This window comes from Puntigrus tetrazona, chromosome 12 (assembly GCF_018831695.1).
Source record: "Puntigrus tetrazona isolate hp1 chromosome 12, ASM1883169v1, whole genome shotgun sequence".
NCBI classification, from domain to species: Eukaryota; Metazoa; Chordata; class Actinopteri; order Cypriniformes; family Cyprinidae; genus Puntigrus; species Puntigrus tetrazona.
In genome coordinates, this window is record NC_056710.1 from 19,821,523 (window position 1) to 19,839,022 (window position 17,500).

At 35.8% G+C, this 17,500-nt stretch overlaps 2 protein-coding genes across 4 annotated transcripts in view; one reads left to right on the plus strand and one right to left on the minus strand.

Moving 5' to 3' along the window:
• dock1 (dedicator of cytokinesis 1) overlaps positions 1-17,451 on the minus strand; it is a 214,595-nt gene extending 197,144 nt beyond the window's left edge. For both annotated transcript variants that reach the window (XM_043253180.1, XM_043253179.1), the window contains exon 1: positions 17,262-17,451. In XM_043253180.1, the coding sequence (XP_043109115.1) occupies positions 17,262-17,304 (43 nt within the window). In that variant the 5' untranslated portion in view covers positions 17,305-17,451. The remainder of the gene's footprint in view (positions 1-17,261) is intronic.
• c12h10orf90 (chromosome 12 C10orf90 homolog) overlaps positions 16,389-17,500 on the plus strand; it is a 27,748-nt gene continuing 26,636 nt past the window's right edge. Inside the window, exon 1 of one of the 2 annotated variants that reach the window (XM_043253183.1) lies at positions 16,389-16,520. The gene's annotated coding sequence lies outside the window, so the exon portion shown is untranslated. The remainder of the gene's footprint in view (positions 16,521-17,500) is intronic. The other variant, XM_043253182.1, reaches the window with a different exon arrangement.

A 17,500-nucleotide genomic window follows, 5' to 3' on the forward strand; every position in this document is an offset into this window, starting at 1 on the left:
CCCTCCCGCTACCTGCCCACGATTAGTTATAAACAACGTTGCCTTCATATCGCGCTAATTATAACCCAGACACATTCTCACGAGGTCCGGCAGTGATATTCATTAGAAGAGGAAAACTTGCACTAATTATCTTGTTTGCGTCGAGCGCAGATCCAACCGAAAGCTGCCCTAAAAGCCTTCTGTCATGTCCAATCGGAAGCGGGTCAGACGCGCGCCGTTCATCATCGTTATCAGACGGCGTCCGTGAAGCCAACGCACCTACAGTACCCGCTGTCTAATTGGTTCGTTATAATTGGTCGAGCACGCTTTAACTTCTGCGGGTCCCAAATTTAATAATGGGAAAAATAATTGCTCCAGACTGTTTGGAGAATCGCCCTAATAGAGTCAAGGATACTAGAAGACGTGCAGGAAATGAAGCGAGCTTACGTGCCAGAAGACGACTCATTATCATTATTCTATCATACAGTAAAATCAAATCTCATTTTACACGCTAATGTAAACCACGCTGCAGGCTAATGGATGGATGGACTAAAAATTGCACTTAAATATAATTCAATTTACGCAGGATGAAATGCGCAATTTAATTTTAATCAAATGCATATATAATAAATATATAAAAGGGTAAAATAGGTGCATTTAAATAAACAGCTGTTCAAATATTAAAAAGTAAATATTTCATAGTTAAGTGTATTTAACAAATAAATACGAAAAAACATTAATATTAATTTAATAGGATAGACTTTAAAATTGTAGAATATACAAAGAAATAGCACAATAGTCAATTACATTTTAAAACAAAAAAATGTAACTACAATTAGTGCTGTCAAACAAATAATCGCATGGAAAATATTTATTTACTGTGTATATTTATTGTGTATGCATGCATGAATGTGTGTATTTATATGTTTAAAAAATATATATATTATAAATACACTCAAGTAAATACTGTACATGTGTGTATTTATATAAACATAATAAATATACATATGTAAACAGACTTATTTTATATGTGATTAACTGTTTGACAGCACTAATTAAAATACATTTAAGTTACATTTAAAAAAAATATTCTGGATGGATTTTTTATACAGCGATGTAAACATTTTGGGGGCTGAATTTCTAACAGGCAGTAGCAGTCGTGACGAGAAAAGAGACAAAAGATGTGAAGAGATATTGCGCAGGCTAGAAAACGGCCTCAAATCACAGTCGACAAGAAGAAAACATCCACTGCACGTCTCAAAACGGCATTAGCGCTTCTGATCGATTCCTTCTGAAGGAGAGGCGAGCAATTAGCCCCATGTTTATACAGCGGTTCTCCTGGAGATCGTGTGCTGGGCCGCGGGTCCCTCTGTGGGCAGAGGATAATGAGACGAGCTAGGAGAAGATCGGCCGAGGTTAGAAACAGCGGGAATCTCCCTCAACGAGAGGGGCAGCACTTCTGAGGCAGAGAGGATTGTGGGTATAACGTGGAGGGGCCGGACAGCAGCAAACAAAACTGCTTCCTCACAGTGCTTTATTTCCTGAACAGGACTATGGTTTCATTAACGCATACAGTAAAACATTTTCAGACTCAGAGTTTGCTAAGATGGAGTCAAGGATACTAGAAGACATGTAGGAAATGAAGAAAATGAAGCGAGCTTACATGTGAGAAGATGACTTGTTATCATTATTCTTTATTATAATTATTATTATAATTATTGTAATTATTATATTATTATTATACTATTATACTATTACACATGCACTTTAATTTTTAAATTTCAATTATATAATATCTAAAATAAAATAATAAAAAAAAATAATAATAATAATAATAATAATAATAATAATATGCAAAAATATTTAAATACATGGAAAATAAGAATGTTAAAATGCATTAATAAACCAATTAAAAGTAATTTCAAATTAATTAAAAAAAGGAAACTAAAATAATAAATACAACTGCATATCGATAAACAAATATAACTAAAATAGTGTAATTTAAAAAAAAAAAAGTTTATTATGTTATTTCAGTTAGAAATAGAATATTCGCTCATATTACTAAAGTAAAACAGGTTATTTTTAACGCTGAATAAATCAAAAATGCTACTGGGGTAAACAGTCCATAAGTCGGTGCTCTTTGGATCTGGGATTTCTTAATTCATCAAAAAACTTTTACCTTCAAGGCGTCTGAAAGTACAGTGAAAAATAAAAAGCCTTTATTCTTTTTATTTTACATAAAAAAAAAATAAATAAGTACTCATTAGCATGCAACAACAACTGTCTGCCTAGCAGGCAACTGAGCAAATGTCACTGATATAATTGACCAGCACTCAAGTTTTACTTAAGACGCTTTCAGAAACGTATTATTGTTCTGCTAGCATGCAGTCATGATACTTTATAGACACACATCTACACTGTATGGGTGCTTTATATATATATATATATATATATATATATATATATATATATATATATATATATATATATATATATATATATATATATATATATATATATATATATATATATATATATATATATATATATATATAATGATTGTGTGAATGACGCTGGAAAGTCAACTGCTCACAGGAATAAATATACTGGCTTATTTTAAATCGTCCTAGTTTTACTGTTTGCACTGTATGTTTGATCAAATAATTAAAGCTTGGAAACTGTGCATTATAATACACCTTCGTGGAAATCATTAAGTCTGATAAATACACTTATTGTCTCTAACATAATTTGTCCCTAAATTATAATAAGAAAAACAATTCAAAAGAGGTAATGTGTGCTCCCGTCTGCAGTCTCTCCACAACATCCCACATTAACGAGACGGATGAAACTAATTAACCTTGTCTTTTTATAGTGGTGTTTGTAAATGCCACATGAGGAAAAACTGTCCCTGGCAGAGAGTGAGTGACCGTCACGACCAGATCCACATCTTCACCTCTTTTAATGGACCCATGCGCCTGTGGCCCCTGGATCCCAGTTAACCGGCAAAGTAGAACTAAAAAGAAAGGATGTTGTCTCTCGTCATCTTTTCTTTTTAATTCTATTTTACTGACTAGGTCTCCCCTGGATGCAACAAATGGCTCGTTTGTAATTTGGTAGTACGGCATCAGGTTATTACAATGATGATTTCAGCTGAAGGTTTGAGGTATTCAGCCAATCACAACACACTGGACAGCTGGCCAATCGGAGCACACCAATCTTTTTTAGAACAATGAGCTTTGAACAAATCAACTCGTTTCAGGAGGTGGGGCTTAAAAGGAGAAACGATAAATGCACAGTATAATGCACAGGAAAATAATGTTTTTTGAAACTTAAACCTAAAAGACGTTGCATTACACCAAAAATAATTATTTTTAGCGACATCACATTTAAAAAAAAAAAATTAAATTGTTAAATTTAAATTGATTCAATAAGTATTACAAAAAAAAAAATTATATATATAAAATATTAATATATAAAAATTAACAAGTATTACAAAAAGTAATTATTTTTTCTGTGACAATTATATGTAACATTTAGCAATATATTCAAATTAATTTTTATTAATTTATATAAATTGATGTAATAAATCAATTTAAACAGAAAAATAAATAAAAATAAATAGAATAATTGAATATTTTAAATATGAATACATTTATAATATAATTTAATATATATATATATATATATATATATATATATATATATATATATATATATATATATATATATATATATATATATATATATATACACACACACACACACACACACACACACTGGTTAATTTAAACATCAGCTTTAAAAACTGGGCCATGATGATATTATTGATTTCTGTTAATCAATATACAGTTAAGTAAAACAAAAGTAGAAAACTAGAGTGGCATTTTTTTTCCCCCAAAACTTTAATAAAAAACTGAAGTCACAGAACACATAAACGATCCCAAACAACAGGACAAAAGCAGCAGCGGCAACAGAGGCTCTTGAGGCCAAACACTTCTTAAAAGCCCTCAGACATTTCAAGAGCCTCTTTAAAAGCCAAAGGAGCAAAAGAAGAAAGAGGCAAACTGAAAATTCTGACCCAAATGCTCGCAAACAGGCTCCCTGATCGATATTTCACACATAATGAGACGCGTATCCCTCCTGGTCTTTTCTAACTAGATGAATATGGGTCTCAACAGCACATCTGAGCGAGCTGCAGCTCTATTGTGTAAGCGCTGAGGTAAAGCTTCGCTCAAAGCCCCGAGTCATCAGCTATTGTTGTTCAGTCCAGGCCTGCGCACAATAAAACAATGACTACATCCAGATGGCAATTTTGAATATGCAATCACCTAAAAATGTTCATTCTGTAATTGGCTCAAACTTGTTTCGAGTGTTTCAGAGACTGTGAAAGATACACTTTGTTTTACGGTTACACATGCATATTACTAGGATATTTCATTACGCACATATTAATGCCTTTTTATATCCCTCGTCCTAACCAAATACCTAAACTTAATTGCCTTATATCTTTTAATAAGCAGCAAATTAAGAATTTATTGAAAGAAAAGTGCTAGTTAAGTTAGTTAGTTAGTGTTACCTAGTCGAAAGTGTTACCAGCTAACAAGCACCACTGGCAGATACTACCATAAAAACCAGAAATGAAGACTTGTACAGCTTATTGTAATGCAATATTAATGCACAAAATAAATCCAACTTATTATTCACTGGAGAAACATTTTTTAAGACAGACAAAGCTATTATGATACATTTTTTTGACTGAATTAATAAAAAATAAATCGATAAAACTTTATAATTAACCTATATCAAACTTTAATAAATAAACTATGTAATATTAACAACTAATTAAATTCATAAAAAATAAAATAAATAGACATTGCATAAACAACTAATAACCAGGGTTTAAAAAAAGGTTTAGAAAAATTAAGATATCTTTAAGTTTATTGAAATCTTTTCAAAGCTATACGTGCAATATGATTAAGACACTATAATGTTTAATTAGCTAATAAAATAAATGCAATTTTAAAAATTTAAATTGTATATATTTTACTCAATTTAAAGTTAAATCATAATTTAATATATAAATTTAATATTAATACATTTTAATTATATTAATACAATTATTTTACAAAAACAAATTAACAATAGTTCATTAAATCAAAAAGAAATTAAATGAATGTAATAAGCAAACAAATTCATATAAAGTTTAAATTGTAATATTTTAGCAAGAAAAGACCTCCTTAAAGCCGTTGAGATAATGTATGGTATGCTAATCAGGATGACTTGTAGCTAGAAACCATTTCTCTGTTGGGCAGCTATAAGAGACAGGTCTGCTGCATCCGCACACACACACACACACACACACACACACACACAGGACCGATTCATGAAACACCACCAGTCTCGAATCACCACACAAAACACACACTTACTCAACAAACCTCACTAAAGCAGCACTATTACAGCTCGGTCTCTCATAGGTGCAGAGGACGAGACGAGTCATTAATCTCTGTCGGTCATGAAGACGCGACTGGACACGCACACACTGGATTCTTAAAGCCATGTCAGCGCTGACATTTACTAGCATGTCACTCTCTGACAGGCCCGAAGCTGGAGTGTGTTTGATAGAGGACGCTATCAGGGGTCTCACGGGGCGAAAACATTAGTTCAAAATAACAAAAGCTCAGAGAATATTATACTTTCAAAATGACCGACCAGAACATTAAAGAAAAGCACTAAATAAAATAGGCATTCGCTCAACCTCACGTCACGTGACTTTCATTCTTCACAAAAGGAGATGTTCAAGATGCTCTTCCTCATCCAATCAAAGCAAAGAGGGCGCTGCTGAGCACCAAAAATGACAGAAAGCACACCATAATGCTTTTGAACTCACAAGACAAGGTTCGGACTAGAAAGGAACAACTGGTAGGTATGAGTGAGCAATAAAGCCTCAAAGTGATAATATATATTTATTATTATTATTATTATTAGTATTATTATTATTATTATTATTAGTATATATCTATGGATGTTATATATATATATATATATATATATATATATATATATATATATATATATATATATATATATATATTTATTTATTTATTTATTTATTTATTTATTTTTATTTTATTTTTTTTATTTATTTATTTTTAATTACAAAAAAATTATATGGTGTATATGGATTCAAAGAATCCTGAAAACATAAATATATGATTTCCACAAAAACATTCATCAGCACTGATACGAATGGGAAATCAGCGTATTAAAATGATTTCTGAAAGTTCATGTAACACTGAAGACTGGAGTAACGATCAATGAGAATTACATGTTAAAAAATATTCAAATGGAAAACAGTCATTTAAATGTATTATTTAGTAATATTACAGCTTTTACTGTATCTGTGATTAAATTACTGCAGCCTTGATGAGCATAAACAACTCCAACTGTCTGCATGCGAGACTGACAAATTAAGCACAACCAGCTATTCAGAGCAATATAAAACAAAGTTAATTTTCTTCCAAAACACTCAAATTCAGCTTTAAAAAACACGTGTGTTTTGTTTGGCCCAAAGGCAATCTTTTCCTGACTGCTAATGCGCGATTGACGCATTCAGAGGCCGTTTCACATTGTGAAAAAAATATCAAATTCAGACTCGCTGCAGAAAGCCTCCAGGACATGTGCACTTCTACGTTTGACCTAATGGTCCGACGTGGCTTTCCCTTTAATTGTGCGCAGTCCGGTCTCCAGAGGGGCTGAACTGCGTCCAAACAAAGACCACAGACTCATCTCGGTCAACGGCATGGGGTTTGATAAAAAGGCCAGGGAGATGATGCTCATATCTGCCCATCTGTCACAATGGCTGGGCTCTGTGAATGGAGTAAGATTGGCCTTAACCGAAACAAGTGTGTGTGTGTGTGTGTGTGTGTGTGTTACAGGGTAATGACCCTTTATTTCACAGTCAATAGCACAGCATCAACCATCTGTCCTGAAGAGAGACTTAGATCAGACACCAGCAGGACGACTGAGGCCCTCAAAAAACACAATCAATGCACACAACTTCTGGAAAAATGCTGAATGTGATGAACAGATCGACATTAAAGCCCAGTCGATGGCACGGGTCAATGGGTGTTTTCCCAACAAAGGGGCAATTAAGAAATGACAAGTCACAGTGATACATAGTGGCTGATATAACTGATCTAAAATAAAATAAATAAACGTTAAGCTGGTTTAATGCAACATTTCACATTTTTATTTAATCTATCTTGACGTTCTTCAAAATAAAAAACTACAATAAAATAAAAACAAACAAAAAATGTATTAATTTAAATGACAAAAGCACTAAAAAATATCAAGTGAAAAATGTTTATGAATATTTTGAATTACAAGAAAATAAAACTCTCGATGCTTAACTAACACTTGCAAACTGCAGCCATTACTGTCAATTATTTTTAATTATTGCTAATAAAGGTGTTATAACGTGTGCTCTGCAAATTAAAACTAAAAGAACCACTAAACCAATGCTTGCTGACAAAACATACAAATATATTGCTTGCAAAAAGCAATATAAAAAACGGTTTTAAGAACTAGCTATAAACAATTTCGAATAACTCTCATTTCTAAATGCTGTAAAAAAAATTAGGTTCACGTTAGCTATAGTGCATTAACTTACGAAACACTAAAGAACTCAAAAATCTTCACAACATCGATTATACATCGAATTATACATTTTTTGCATGCAACCTAATTAACCCAAAATAGTCTACAACTTCAAAACGAAGCCACAAAACGGTAGCAATAACCCAATTACTTTGTGTTTGTGTCACCCAGACCGCCGTTCCTCCCATGTGACTGAGAAACATGCAAATAAAAGCCATGCATAACACATTTTATTGGATCACCACACATGTACTAAAAAGACTTAATGGGAGGGATTTCATATTAGACCAACATCCCTGCACCCTAAACCCCGAGCGTTCCTCCTCCGAGAAATCCAGTTATCGCATCTTCTCAGACCAAAGCTCATAACATCCCATAACTCGACTCCATAATCCCAAGATTATTCAAAATTCATGTTGAAAATCTATTAAGAATTACTCAGACGTCTCTGAGGGAGACTAATCTACAGGCCGGCCTCATGCGCCGCCTTCCTTTAGACCGAGATATACAAGGCATTACATCACAAAGCATCGTCGAGAAACGCATGCGTGTATATGATAACCCTCATCCTCATCCTCATATACCACAGACCTGGGTTTAGGACATTCACACCGGTTTGGGTTAAAAGACTTCTGACTCCTTCCAAGAAATACATACAAGTTCAACCTTCACGCAAGACGCTGGAGAAGAGAGGAGGAGGAGATACACTCTAAAAGACTACTACTGAAAGAACAGACTTCAGTGGTTTTTTGTTGTAAGATTTAAGTCTATTTTTTGGCATTCGCACGCACGTGCATGAACCAAGCACTTTAACTAAACTTTTTATGGTTTCTCATCGTTTACGTAAAGCTAGAAGACTAGTTTATGCACATTATCAAACTCAGAACCAAGAGATTTGCTTTATTCCAGGTAATAATGGCATAAATAAGGTTCAGTTTCTTGCAGACACTGATTGTTTGACTTCATAAGATCTCAGTTATATCGCCAGGCGTGCATCTAACGTGTTCCTCGATATGCTCTTTTTGACTTTTAACGTATCAGTAGCCACTAACTTACTCTTTACGAACCTCCAAAGATTCGAGTTTCAGCTACTTCACTTAATAATCACTTCAATTCCATTTGTAGGAGACCTACTCTGCATTTCTTATTGAAATGCGGTGCATTCGAGGTGTTCGTCGTCGTGAGCGTGTGCGCGTTGAAGTGGATGTGGAAATTTCCTTCAAGGACGTGTGACACGACGGGATATTTCCTGCCAAACACAATGCTGACATAAATGCCGAGGAAGCTTTCAAATGTGCAGCTTGCCAAGTTAGGCCACAGATAACCGGTTACATAAAACAACTGAACGCAGTCAAGCAAGTCACGAACAAATCCTGCCATCGACGCTGAAGTTATTAAAAGGAGGAAGACTCTTTTTGAGGTAGTCAAAAGACACAAAAATAGTCTGTGAATATTTGACTGAAACGGGAAGTTTGGTAATCTGCATTTATGGCTTCAAGCACCTCCCTCTGTTTTCTCTTTTAAGGCGTTTAGCGGCCTTTCCTCTGGCGGGAGCCCCGAGAGCGGCTCATTATCAGTCCTGCTCAGAGACGTTTATTAGCCAACGTCCTCTGCCCAAAAAACAAAAGGCGAAAGGACAAAGCGATGCCGAAATAATCAGGATGTAAGGAGAGAGATGCAGAGATTTGTAAGAGCAACGCATTCCACAGGAAATGAGCTTCGAGCAGCGACACATCTTTGATTACCATTTGGATGTCAGGAGATCAGAAATAGGCTTTTTTGTTAAGACGAATCAATTTTTTTTTACCATTTGTACCTCAAAGTGCATTAAAACGCAACAAGCCAAAAATAAAAAAGCTCAATTACAATTAAAAATAAAATAAAATCAATTAACAGGTAATTATTCTATGCAACGTGTGCAATGTCACCCTACCATGACACACATAAATAAATGATTTTATTTTTTGATCATGATTTGAACAAATTACTAAATGTTACAAATGAGAAATTCTCCATTAAAAACCAATTCAAAATGGTAAATCATCATTAAACTATTAAGATAACAGATGTTACACTGCCATGAAACATATCATGATTTAAAGAGAAAGTTTTTCAAAAAAAAAAGATTTTTCTATTTTTTATTTCTTTTTTTAGTTTGTATTGCTTTATGCTAATAGTCTTCACAATAATGCACAGCAAAATACGATACTCCATACTTTAAATTAAATTTATATAAAATTTTGAGAAACAAAACATTAAATTTATTTTCAGTGTTAAAAGCAGTTAATTACTAAAAGAAAAAAAAAATATATATATATATATACATATATATATATATATATATATATATATAAGTAATTAAATGATCAATAAATTAAAAAATTAAAAATAATAATTAATTAAAAGAATCTTCTGCACACTAAGTTTTTGTTTCTGTAAGCAAACAGACTATACAATAATGCTCACTGATTTTTATCAAAATTAAATTATAATTACTATATGAATAATTGATGACATATACTAAACTAAATGTGCCGGAAATTTGGGATCTCTTTATACTCTGACACAAAGAAATGTTTAAAGTTAAAAAAGCAGTCAAGTCACGAAAGCGTGCCGTCGTGATTGATCATCGCTGTTGGCTTGAGCGTCTTGTAAACTCTGATTGCCCCCGTCGTGAAATGTCCTCCGACAAGTCCAAACAAAGACCAGACTCAAGTTGAGGTTAATCAGGAGCACACTCGAGATTGATTATACGCTGTCACTGTAGTACAAGCGCTATTGTCTTCATCAAGCTGCACTTCTCACTGCGGCTTTACTCCGACAAAGGAAGTGGCATTTCCAAACACAGACCAGACTGTGGTTGAGGTTAATCACCGGAGAAACCACCAGAATAATGATGTAATTAACGCTACATCTCTGAGAGTACAAACAGAGCTATTGTCTTCAGTCAAGCTGCACTTCTCACTGGCGGCTTTAGAGAGAAGCCAGAGAGAGAGAGGCATTTCCTTATCTGAGGGAGCAAAGTACAGAGAGAGAGAGAGAGAGAGAGAGTCCAGAGCCGCAGAAGACAGAGACAGAGAGACAGAGACAGAGAGAGAGAAGAGAGAGAGAGAGAGAGAGAGAGAGAGAGAGAGAGAGAGACAGAGAGAGAGAGACAGAGAGAGAGAGACAGAGAGAGAGAGAGAGAGACAGAGAGAGAGAGACAGAGAGAGAGAGAGAGAGAGAGAAAGAGAGAGAGAGACAGAAAGAGAGAGAGAGAGAGAGAGAGAGAGAGAGAGAGAGAGAGAGAGAGAGAGAGAGAGAGAGACAGAGAGATAAAGATAAGTGGTGGTTTGTAAGACAACCCATTATTTTCATCTCTCATGCTCTTCACTATAGTACAGTACAGTTAGTGGAGTTTGCAAAGACATCCAGGTTATTGAGACATGCATCTAAGTGCAATGGATTATTGACGAACAAGACATGTAGGGCGTGACTTAGTTGCGGATTGGATGTTGAGATGCGGGCGTGTGACTCAAAAACAGATGAACAGATGATGAACTAAGACCTGCAGTGGGCGGGGTTTAAGAAGAGTAAATGATTGGAGACATAATATCATGACACTGAACAAAACTTACAACAAATATAAAAAAAACGAAAAAAAGGAAACGGTAAGATCAAGAGCATTCACAAAAAAGATGCATTTAAATTTCATGCAAACTTTGCATGTACATTTAAAATTAAAACCAGTATCATAGTTTATAGTCATATTAATTATAGTCATAATTATTATTAATGCTACTACTAGCTTGATTTTTTTTTTTTGCAATGAAATTTCAACAGTAACTTGTTTTTGCTTAGCACTTTTTTAGCAAAATAGTCCAATAGTAATATTTGTATCATCACAATTTCTAAAAATAGTTATTTTACAGTTAAACGTTACTATAGCAATTTAGTATTAATTTATTTTATTTTAAAATGAAATATTAATAGAATTAAGTTATATTTAACTATAATATCAAGTTATTAAAATATACATGTTTTTTTTATTTCAGCGAAATATTGCAAAAGTATTTAATATTACTTATGTTTATATTTTCCTTTGAATGAATCACAAATTTTCTTTTTGCCGTTGTCGTTGTCAAGCAACAACCTAGCAACACCCTAGAAACAGTATTAACATACTATAAATCACTGCAAAGCCCTAAGAAACTACTCGGATCACCTGCCCTAGCAACCATCCACGACACCCTGGTAACAACAAAAACACAGTGACTGCACAGCAAACAGAGCAGCCTAGAAAGTTCTGCACAGGCTACAGCCGTTCAGAAAATCTACTTCTCGGACTAATCTCTTGTTTCTCTGAGCTGGATTGATTTAGGCTTGTCAATAAGAAAAAGCACATGCCAGCTCTGCAGCGGCGCACTGAAATAAATCATTCATACAGCGAGAAAAATCTTTCAGCTGTTATTTAGCTGAAGTCTCAAAGGATCGGCAAACAGTAAGAAAGGGGAAGAGAAGTCTTTCATCCTCCTCTCCAAACTCAAGGAATCGCTCTCATCTGTGTGTTATGGCATATTAATGCCGCTGTGTTTACAACACAACGCTTCAGCTTTAATCAAAAGGGATTAGAGTGACGGTAACGTGACAGAAATGAAGGACGGAGAAGAGCGGCGGCGTCTCCCCGAGGCTCGGCACAATGAGCAGAGTCAGACTCCAAACGTGCGCTTGATACGGGGGTAACCGATATGACATTTGCACGCTTCCTCCTTCGACGTTGTTATACAAGCAGCACGAAGCGCAAATCTACAAATCTGAGAATGTCACCAATCAAACAATGCGTTATTATGCTGGGTGACAGATCTGAAGTGATTACAGAAAGAGAAAGAACCAAACAACGAACAAAAGAAAAGCCGTGCAAAAACAGGCCAGTTTTTATATGTTGGATAACACGGCGCTTGTTATAATGCAGCGCTCTGCGACGTCTTTAAGAGCTCATTTCTTTATTACATTTGGAGACATTCGACATTGCGTCACCCGCTCGCCAATGGGTGCTCTGCAGTGAATGGGTGCCGTCGGAATGAGAAAAACATCACAACAATCCGCACCACTCCGATCCGTCAGTTAACATCGCGTCAAGACAAAAGCTGCATGTTTGAAAAAAAACTCATCGTTAAGACAATTTTAAAATTTAACATTATGTAGCTTTGGCCCAAAATACAAGCCTATAACCCATAATCCAGTAAATAAAAGTTCATCTCCAATCCATTTTTGGCTTTTAAATAGTGCTTGACCTGTGCATATTTCTATCCTGATTCAGACAAGTTGACTTGAGAAAGCAATATTACGAATAGATCACTGGTTTGAAGTGAAAAAAGAAATGGATTATGATGGATATATCTGTAAGCTTTTAGTTTTACAAGATGATTTGTCAATTGCAGCATTTATCAGCCGTTTGGACTCTCATTCTGACGGCACCCATTCACTGCAGAGCATCCGTTGATGAGCAAGAGAGTTCCACATTTCTCTTAATCTGATGAAGAAACAAACTCTTCTACATTTTGGATGGCCTGGGCTACAGTAAAGGATCAACTCGTTTTCATTGTAGGGTTAAAAATTAAAAAAAGCATCCCTTTTCGTGCCCGTCACTGTTAACACTTTTTTTGTGCGCCGTGCAAATATTCCAAGCATGCATGCGAACGCCAGAATATTTACAGGACGCAGGTAGTTCAGCTGAGCCTCTCTCGCCTGATGGCAAGCAGCTCCAGATCAGAGACCTTTCAAAAGACAAAAAACACTGAAACACTGAATTTCCGCTCGTGCCAGACTTCTTACGGAAGTTTGCAGAGCTGGCACCTTCGCTAAGATGCCTTCTGGAACTGGACGCGGTTCCAAACGGCTGGTTCTCGTTAAATCTCTCAACAAACGTTTGCTTCCGTGCCTTCGATCAGAAAGGTGTGCAATCATCCAAACGAACACGAGCATTCATTTGTTGGTGGGCGCATCGTGAAATGATGCTTTAGATATGCAGAAGATGCCAGGCGCAACCTAAACCTGAGGGAAGCAAGTTACTGCTCAACTGGTTTTAAATCACCGTCGTGTGAATCAGGTTATTAAAACAAGAGAATGAAACAGAACCTCAGAAGTGAGTTACACGCCAAACAAAAATCTGAAAAATATTAAATATCAGACACCTGGATAGAAATATATTTGAATGCATGATATAATTCATGATCAATTCAATTGCAATTGAATATTGCAATGTTTCAGTAAGACTCATTTTATCAATAGGTTTCCTTCATTAAGAGAGTTTAAGTAAAATAATTGTTTTTTTATAGTATCGGATTTAAAAACATGATTAATTTCACTGAATCACCTAAAATAATTAAAAACTCTGATTCAACTATTTAAACGCTTCTTTAAATTAAATATTGCATTAAATATATTTTAACAAATTAATTTCTAATTAAAATGTTTTATTAAACATTTAGATAAACACTGCAACTGACAAGCATGCATTAATATTGTGATGCATTTATAATACGAATTATCCAATATGAACTTATTTAGTGAAAGACTTGGCTTGAATATTTGCAACAAGGTTATTCCATATTTTACTTACAAATTTTTGCAGAAATGATGTTTTTAAAAAAAAAAAAGCAAATTAATAAATGAGACGACAGACTGCAGATCATAAAATAGCTGAGAAGTACTTTTATGATCGTGGGTAAATATTTAGGTATGAATGCATGCACATCTGAGACGTTTCATGTGGTAAAAAGTCATTTTACTGTTCGTCCGTCACCACAACGCTAAGCCAGAGTTCTCAAAGCAAACTCCACCGCTGTTCTGCTCAAGGCCCGCATGAATGGAACAAACTACACACACAAAGCCTATTAAAGCTGCTTTGGAAACTCTTATGGGACGGCAGAGCGTAAGCAGCGCACCTCTTTCACAGAACACTTCCTCAAATACCACACGACTTACTCATGCAGAGAAACAGAGGTGTGCAGAGGATCCGAAAAAAAAATAAAAAGAGGACGTGAAAATTAACCCATTACTGTGGAAACCATAAACTGACAAACGCGAGCAACTTTGTGTTTTAACGTGACGAACGCAGAACCATGCCAAGAACCTGTTAACTTCAGCTAGTGTGTTTGGATGCAATTCGATTTGAACTATAAACCCAAGCTCTGTACAATCATCTCAGAGTTTTTGATTCAGCATCAGTGAAATGACTTTGAAATCCAGAGAGTTAGGACAGATATCAGGGGTCTCAGACGTTCAAGAAAGACCCCAACCCTCTTACCACGTGACTCTCGGGTCCTGTATCAACACGCACGCATTTCAGGTGATTTCCAACAGGCCCAAATGAATCGTGCTTCCACATTATTAACACGCATCTTAAATGTGTCTCCTGTGAGCACTCCAGCGACGTGAGAATACATACGTCGCTCACAAAAAAAAACTAGAGAAGGAATCATTTTCATTGTGTAAAAATGCTAGTGATTTAAGTGAATGCCCATAATATTTGTAATATTTGTTATAAGGAAATATTTTCTGTTTTATTTCAATTTGGGTTGTTTAGCGATTATTTGCCGTTTTTTCATTAATTTATTTTAAAACTGGAAATAATTCATTTTGGTACATTAAAAGCTACACGTTAGTGCTAACCTATAGGTACAAAAGAGTACCTTTTGAAAAGGTAACGCCACTGTGACAGCTTACGTACCTTTATTTCTGAGTGTGAATTAAAGAAGGTACACTGATAAGACTGTATATCCAAGAGAGCAAATATGCATAACCCATGGTATAATCCAGAAAATCATTCCACTTTTAACCGACTATCAAGGAAGCAGCGCGCATAAAGGTGCTTCAACATGGTCCTCTTTTACCAGCCATAGTCAGAAAAGGCTTCACCCAAGTATAGTGCATTTGAGAATTTAAATTACACCAACACGGAGGAAAAAATATATTTCAACATTACGGAGTAAAAAAAAAAATTCAACCGCCCTCAAGGTAAAAATACACACACACACACACACACACACAAGACATTTCTACACACCGCCTTTGAGCTCCGAGTGGAAGTAGTGAGCAACACAAACAGGTAGACAAGCTTTCACTCACAAACAATGTGTTAACCACAACTCTTCTCTCCTCCTGCGAGCAGAGCAGCTTATCCAACATGAACGACGGAGATATGGAGTCTCCAAGGATAGCAAATAAAAACAGAATTATGAGACAGACTAGGGGTTTTCTGCCAATAAAACGTCCTACTGATCCTCCATTTAATGCAACCTATAAAGTTCTTCTCTGGTTTAGGTGGCATTAAGATTTTTTTATATCCTTAAATCATCCTTAAAGTAGGGGGAAAAATGTTCTAAGTGAACTTTTAATATATTAACTACTACAGAGGACGTTCAAACAAACAGTTCAGTTAAAAAAAAACAAGCATCAGCCTGACGTGAAAGCCCATTTCTGCCAGGAAGTGAAAAATAAAGCAATGCAATTGTGACTTTCCATCTCGCAGTTCTGAGTTTGCTCGATTACGTTTTTTTAAGTTTAGCTTGGTTTAGTTCAACCCCACGGAAAGCAAAAACAAGCTTCTACATCATCCAGTGCAATATTTCACGCTTAATCATGCCGTGTCGACCCAGGGCCGTCAATCACAGCCAGAGGAATGAGGCAGTGCACAAAGAACAGCATGAAAACATTCCAGTCTATCATTACACACGAGAAGGAAGAAACGCCTGGAAAATACAGTTCAGCTTTCCTTTACGGGCTGATTAACATCTACGCATACTTGGCCACATTGTACAAGAACAGCAGTTTTGTTGCTTTCTGGTCTTTACAGCAGATCATAAGAAAGCAGAAGAGTTATATTAAGACGCGAAACACAGGTAAGCAGTGACTGACCAATCAGAATGAAGTATTTCAGAACTCGAGACCATACAGGCGCAAAATACAAATCATTTCACGCATGAATATATGAAAAATACAGCAGGCCAATGCAATAAATTAGTTCGCATCAAGCTTCCCACGCCTTTCGACCAATAACTACGCGTGAGTTTGTTATTAGTGCGAGATACGGATTTATTAAAGCGCTTCAGTTCACTGCGCATCCTAACATTAGGCCGTGTGTATTCACTAAAAAAATATAAAATATAAATATACTAATTTTTTAGGTTATCCGTAGCAGTGGGAAAGAAAGCTGAGGTATAAACGAAACAGCCGGGTGATTGAAAGCGGCAGCGGCGGCGGTTGTTAGAATCTTTCGCGCCAAACACAACGAGAGAGAAACTTTAGAACGCAGAACGCGTGAAAAGTTGTTACAAAGTATCAAAGCGCGATTAACAACGAGACACAATGTATCCGCGGGATCCATTCAGGCCGCCGCGCAGGAAACACTGGAACTAGGCGCGTCTGTGTCAACCTCCACCAAAAAGAAAGAAACACGCACAAACACACATAAACACACACACACACACATCTCCACATACACAACAGCGCACTGATTCCGCTGACCCACAATCATAACAAACGCTTCAGCGCAGTAATCCAAAACAGCCGGGAGCCCAATCAAAACTGCTCCCAAAACTTTTGTGATGGGACATGGAGAAGTTTGGTCCTTCTCTACTCACCCACTCCATACTTCTCCTTCTTCGTGGGCACCCAGCGCGACATCCTCACCGATGAAGGTGTTGCGAGTCGGCCGCGAGAGCTGCTGTCGATATTCCGAATATATATCCAGAGTTTTTCCACACACTTTTTCTTTTCTCCGTGGGAGTGGAAAGACTCATCTAGCCGCCATTTTGCACCATCACTGAACTCGTGAACCGCGAGGGGGAGATATGAGAAACTTTTTGTCATGTGGGACACC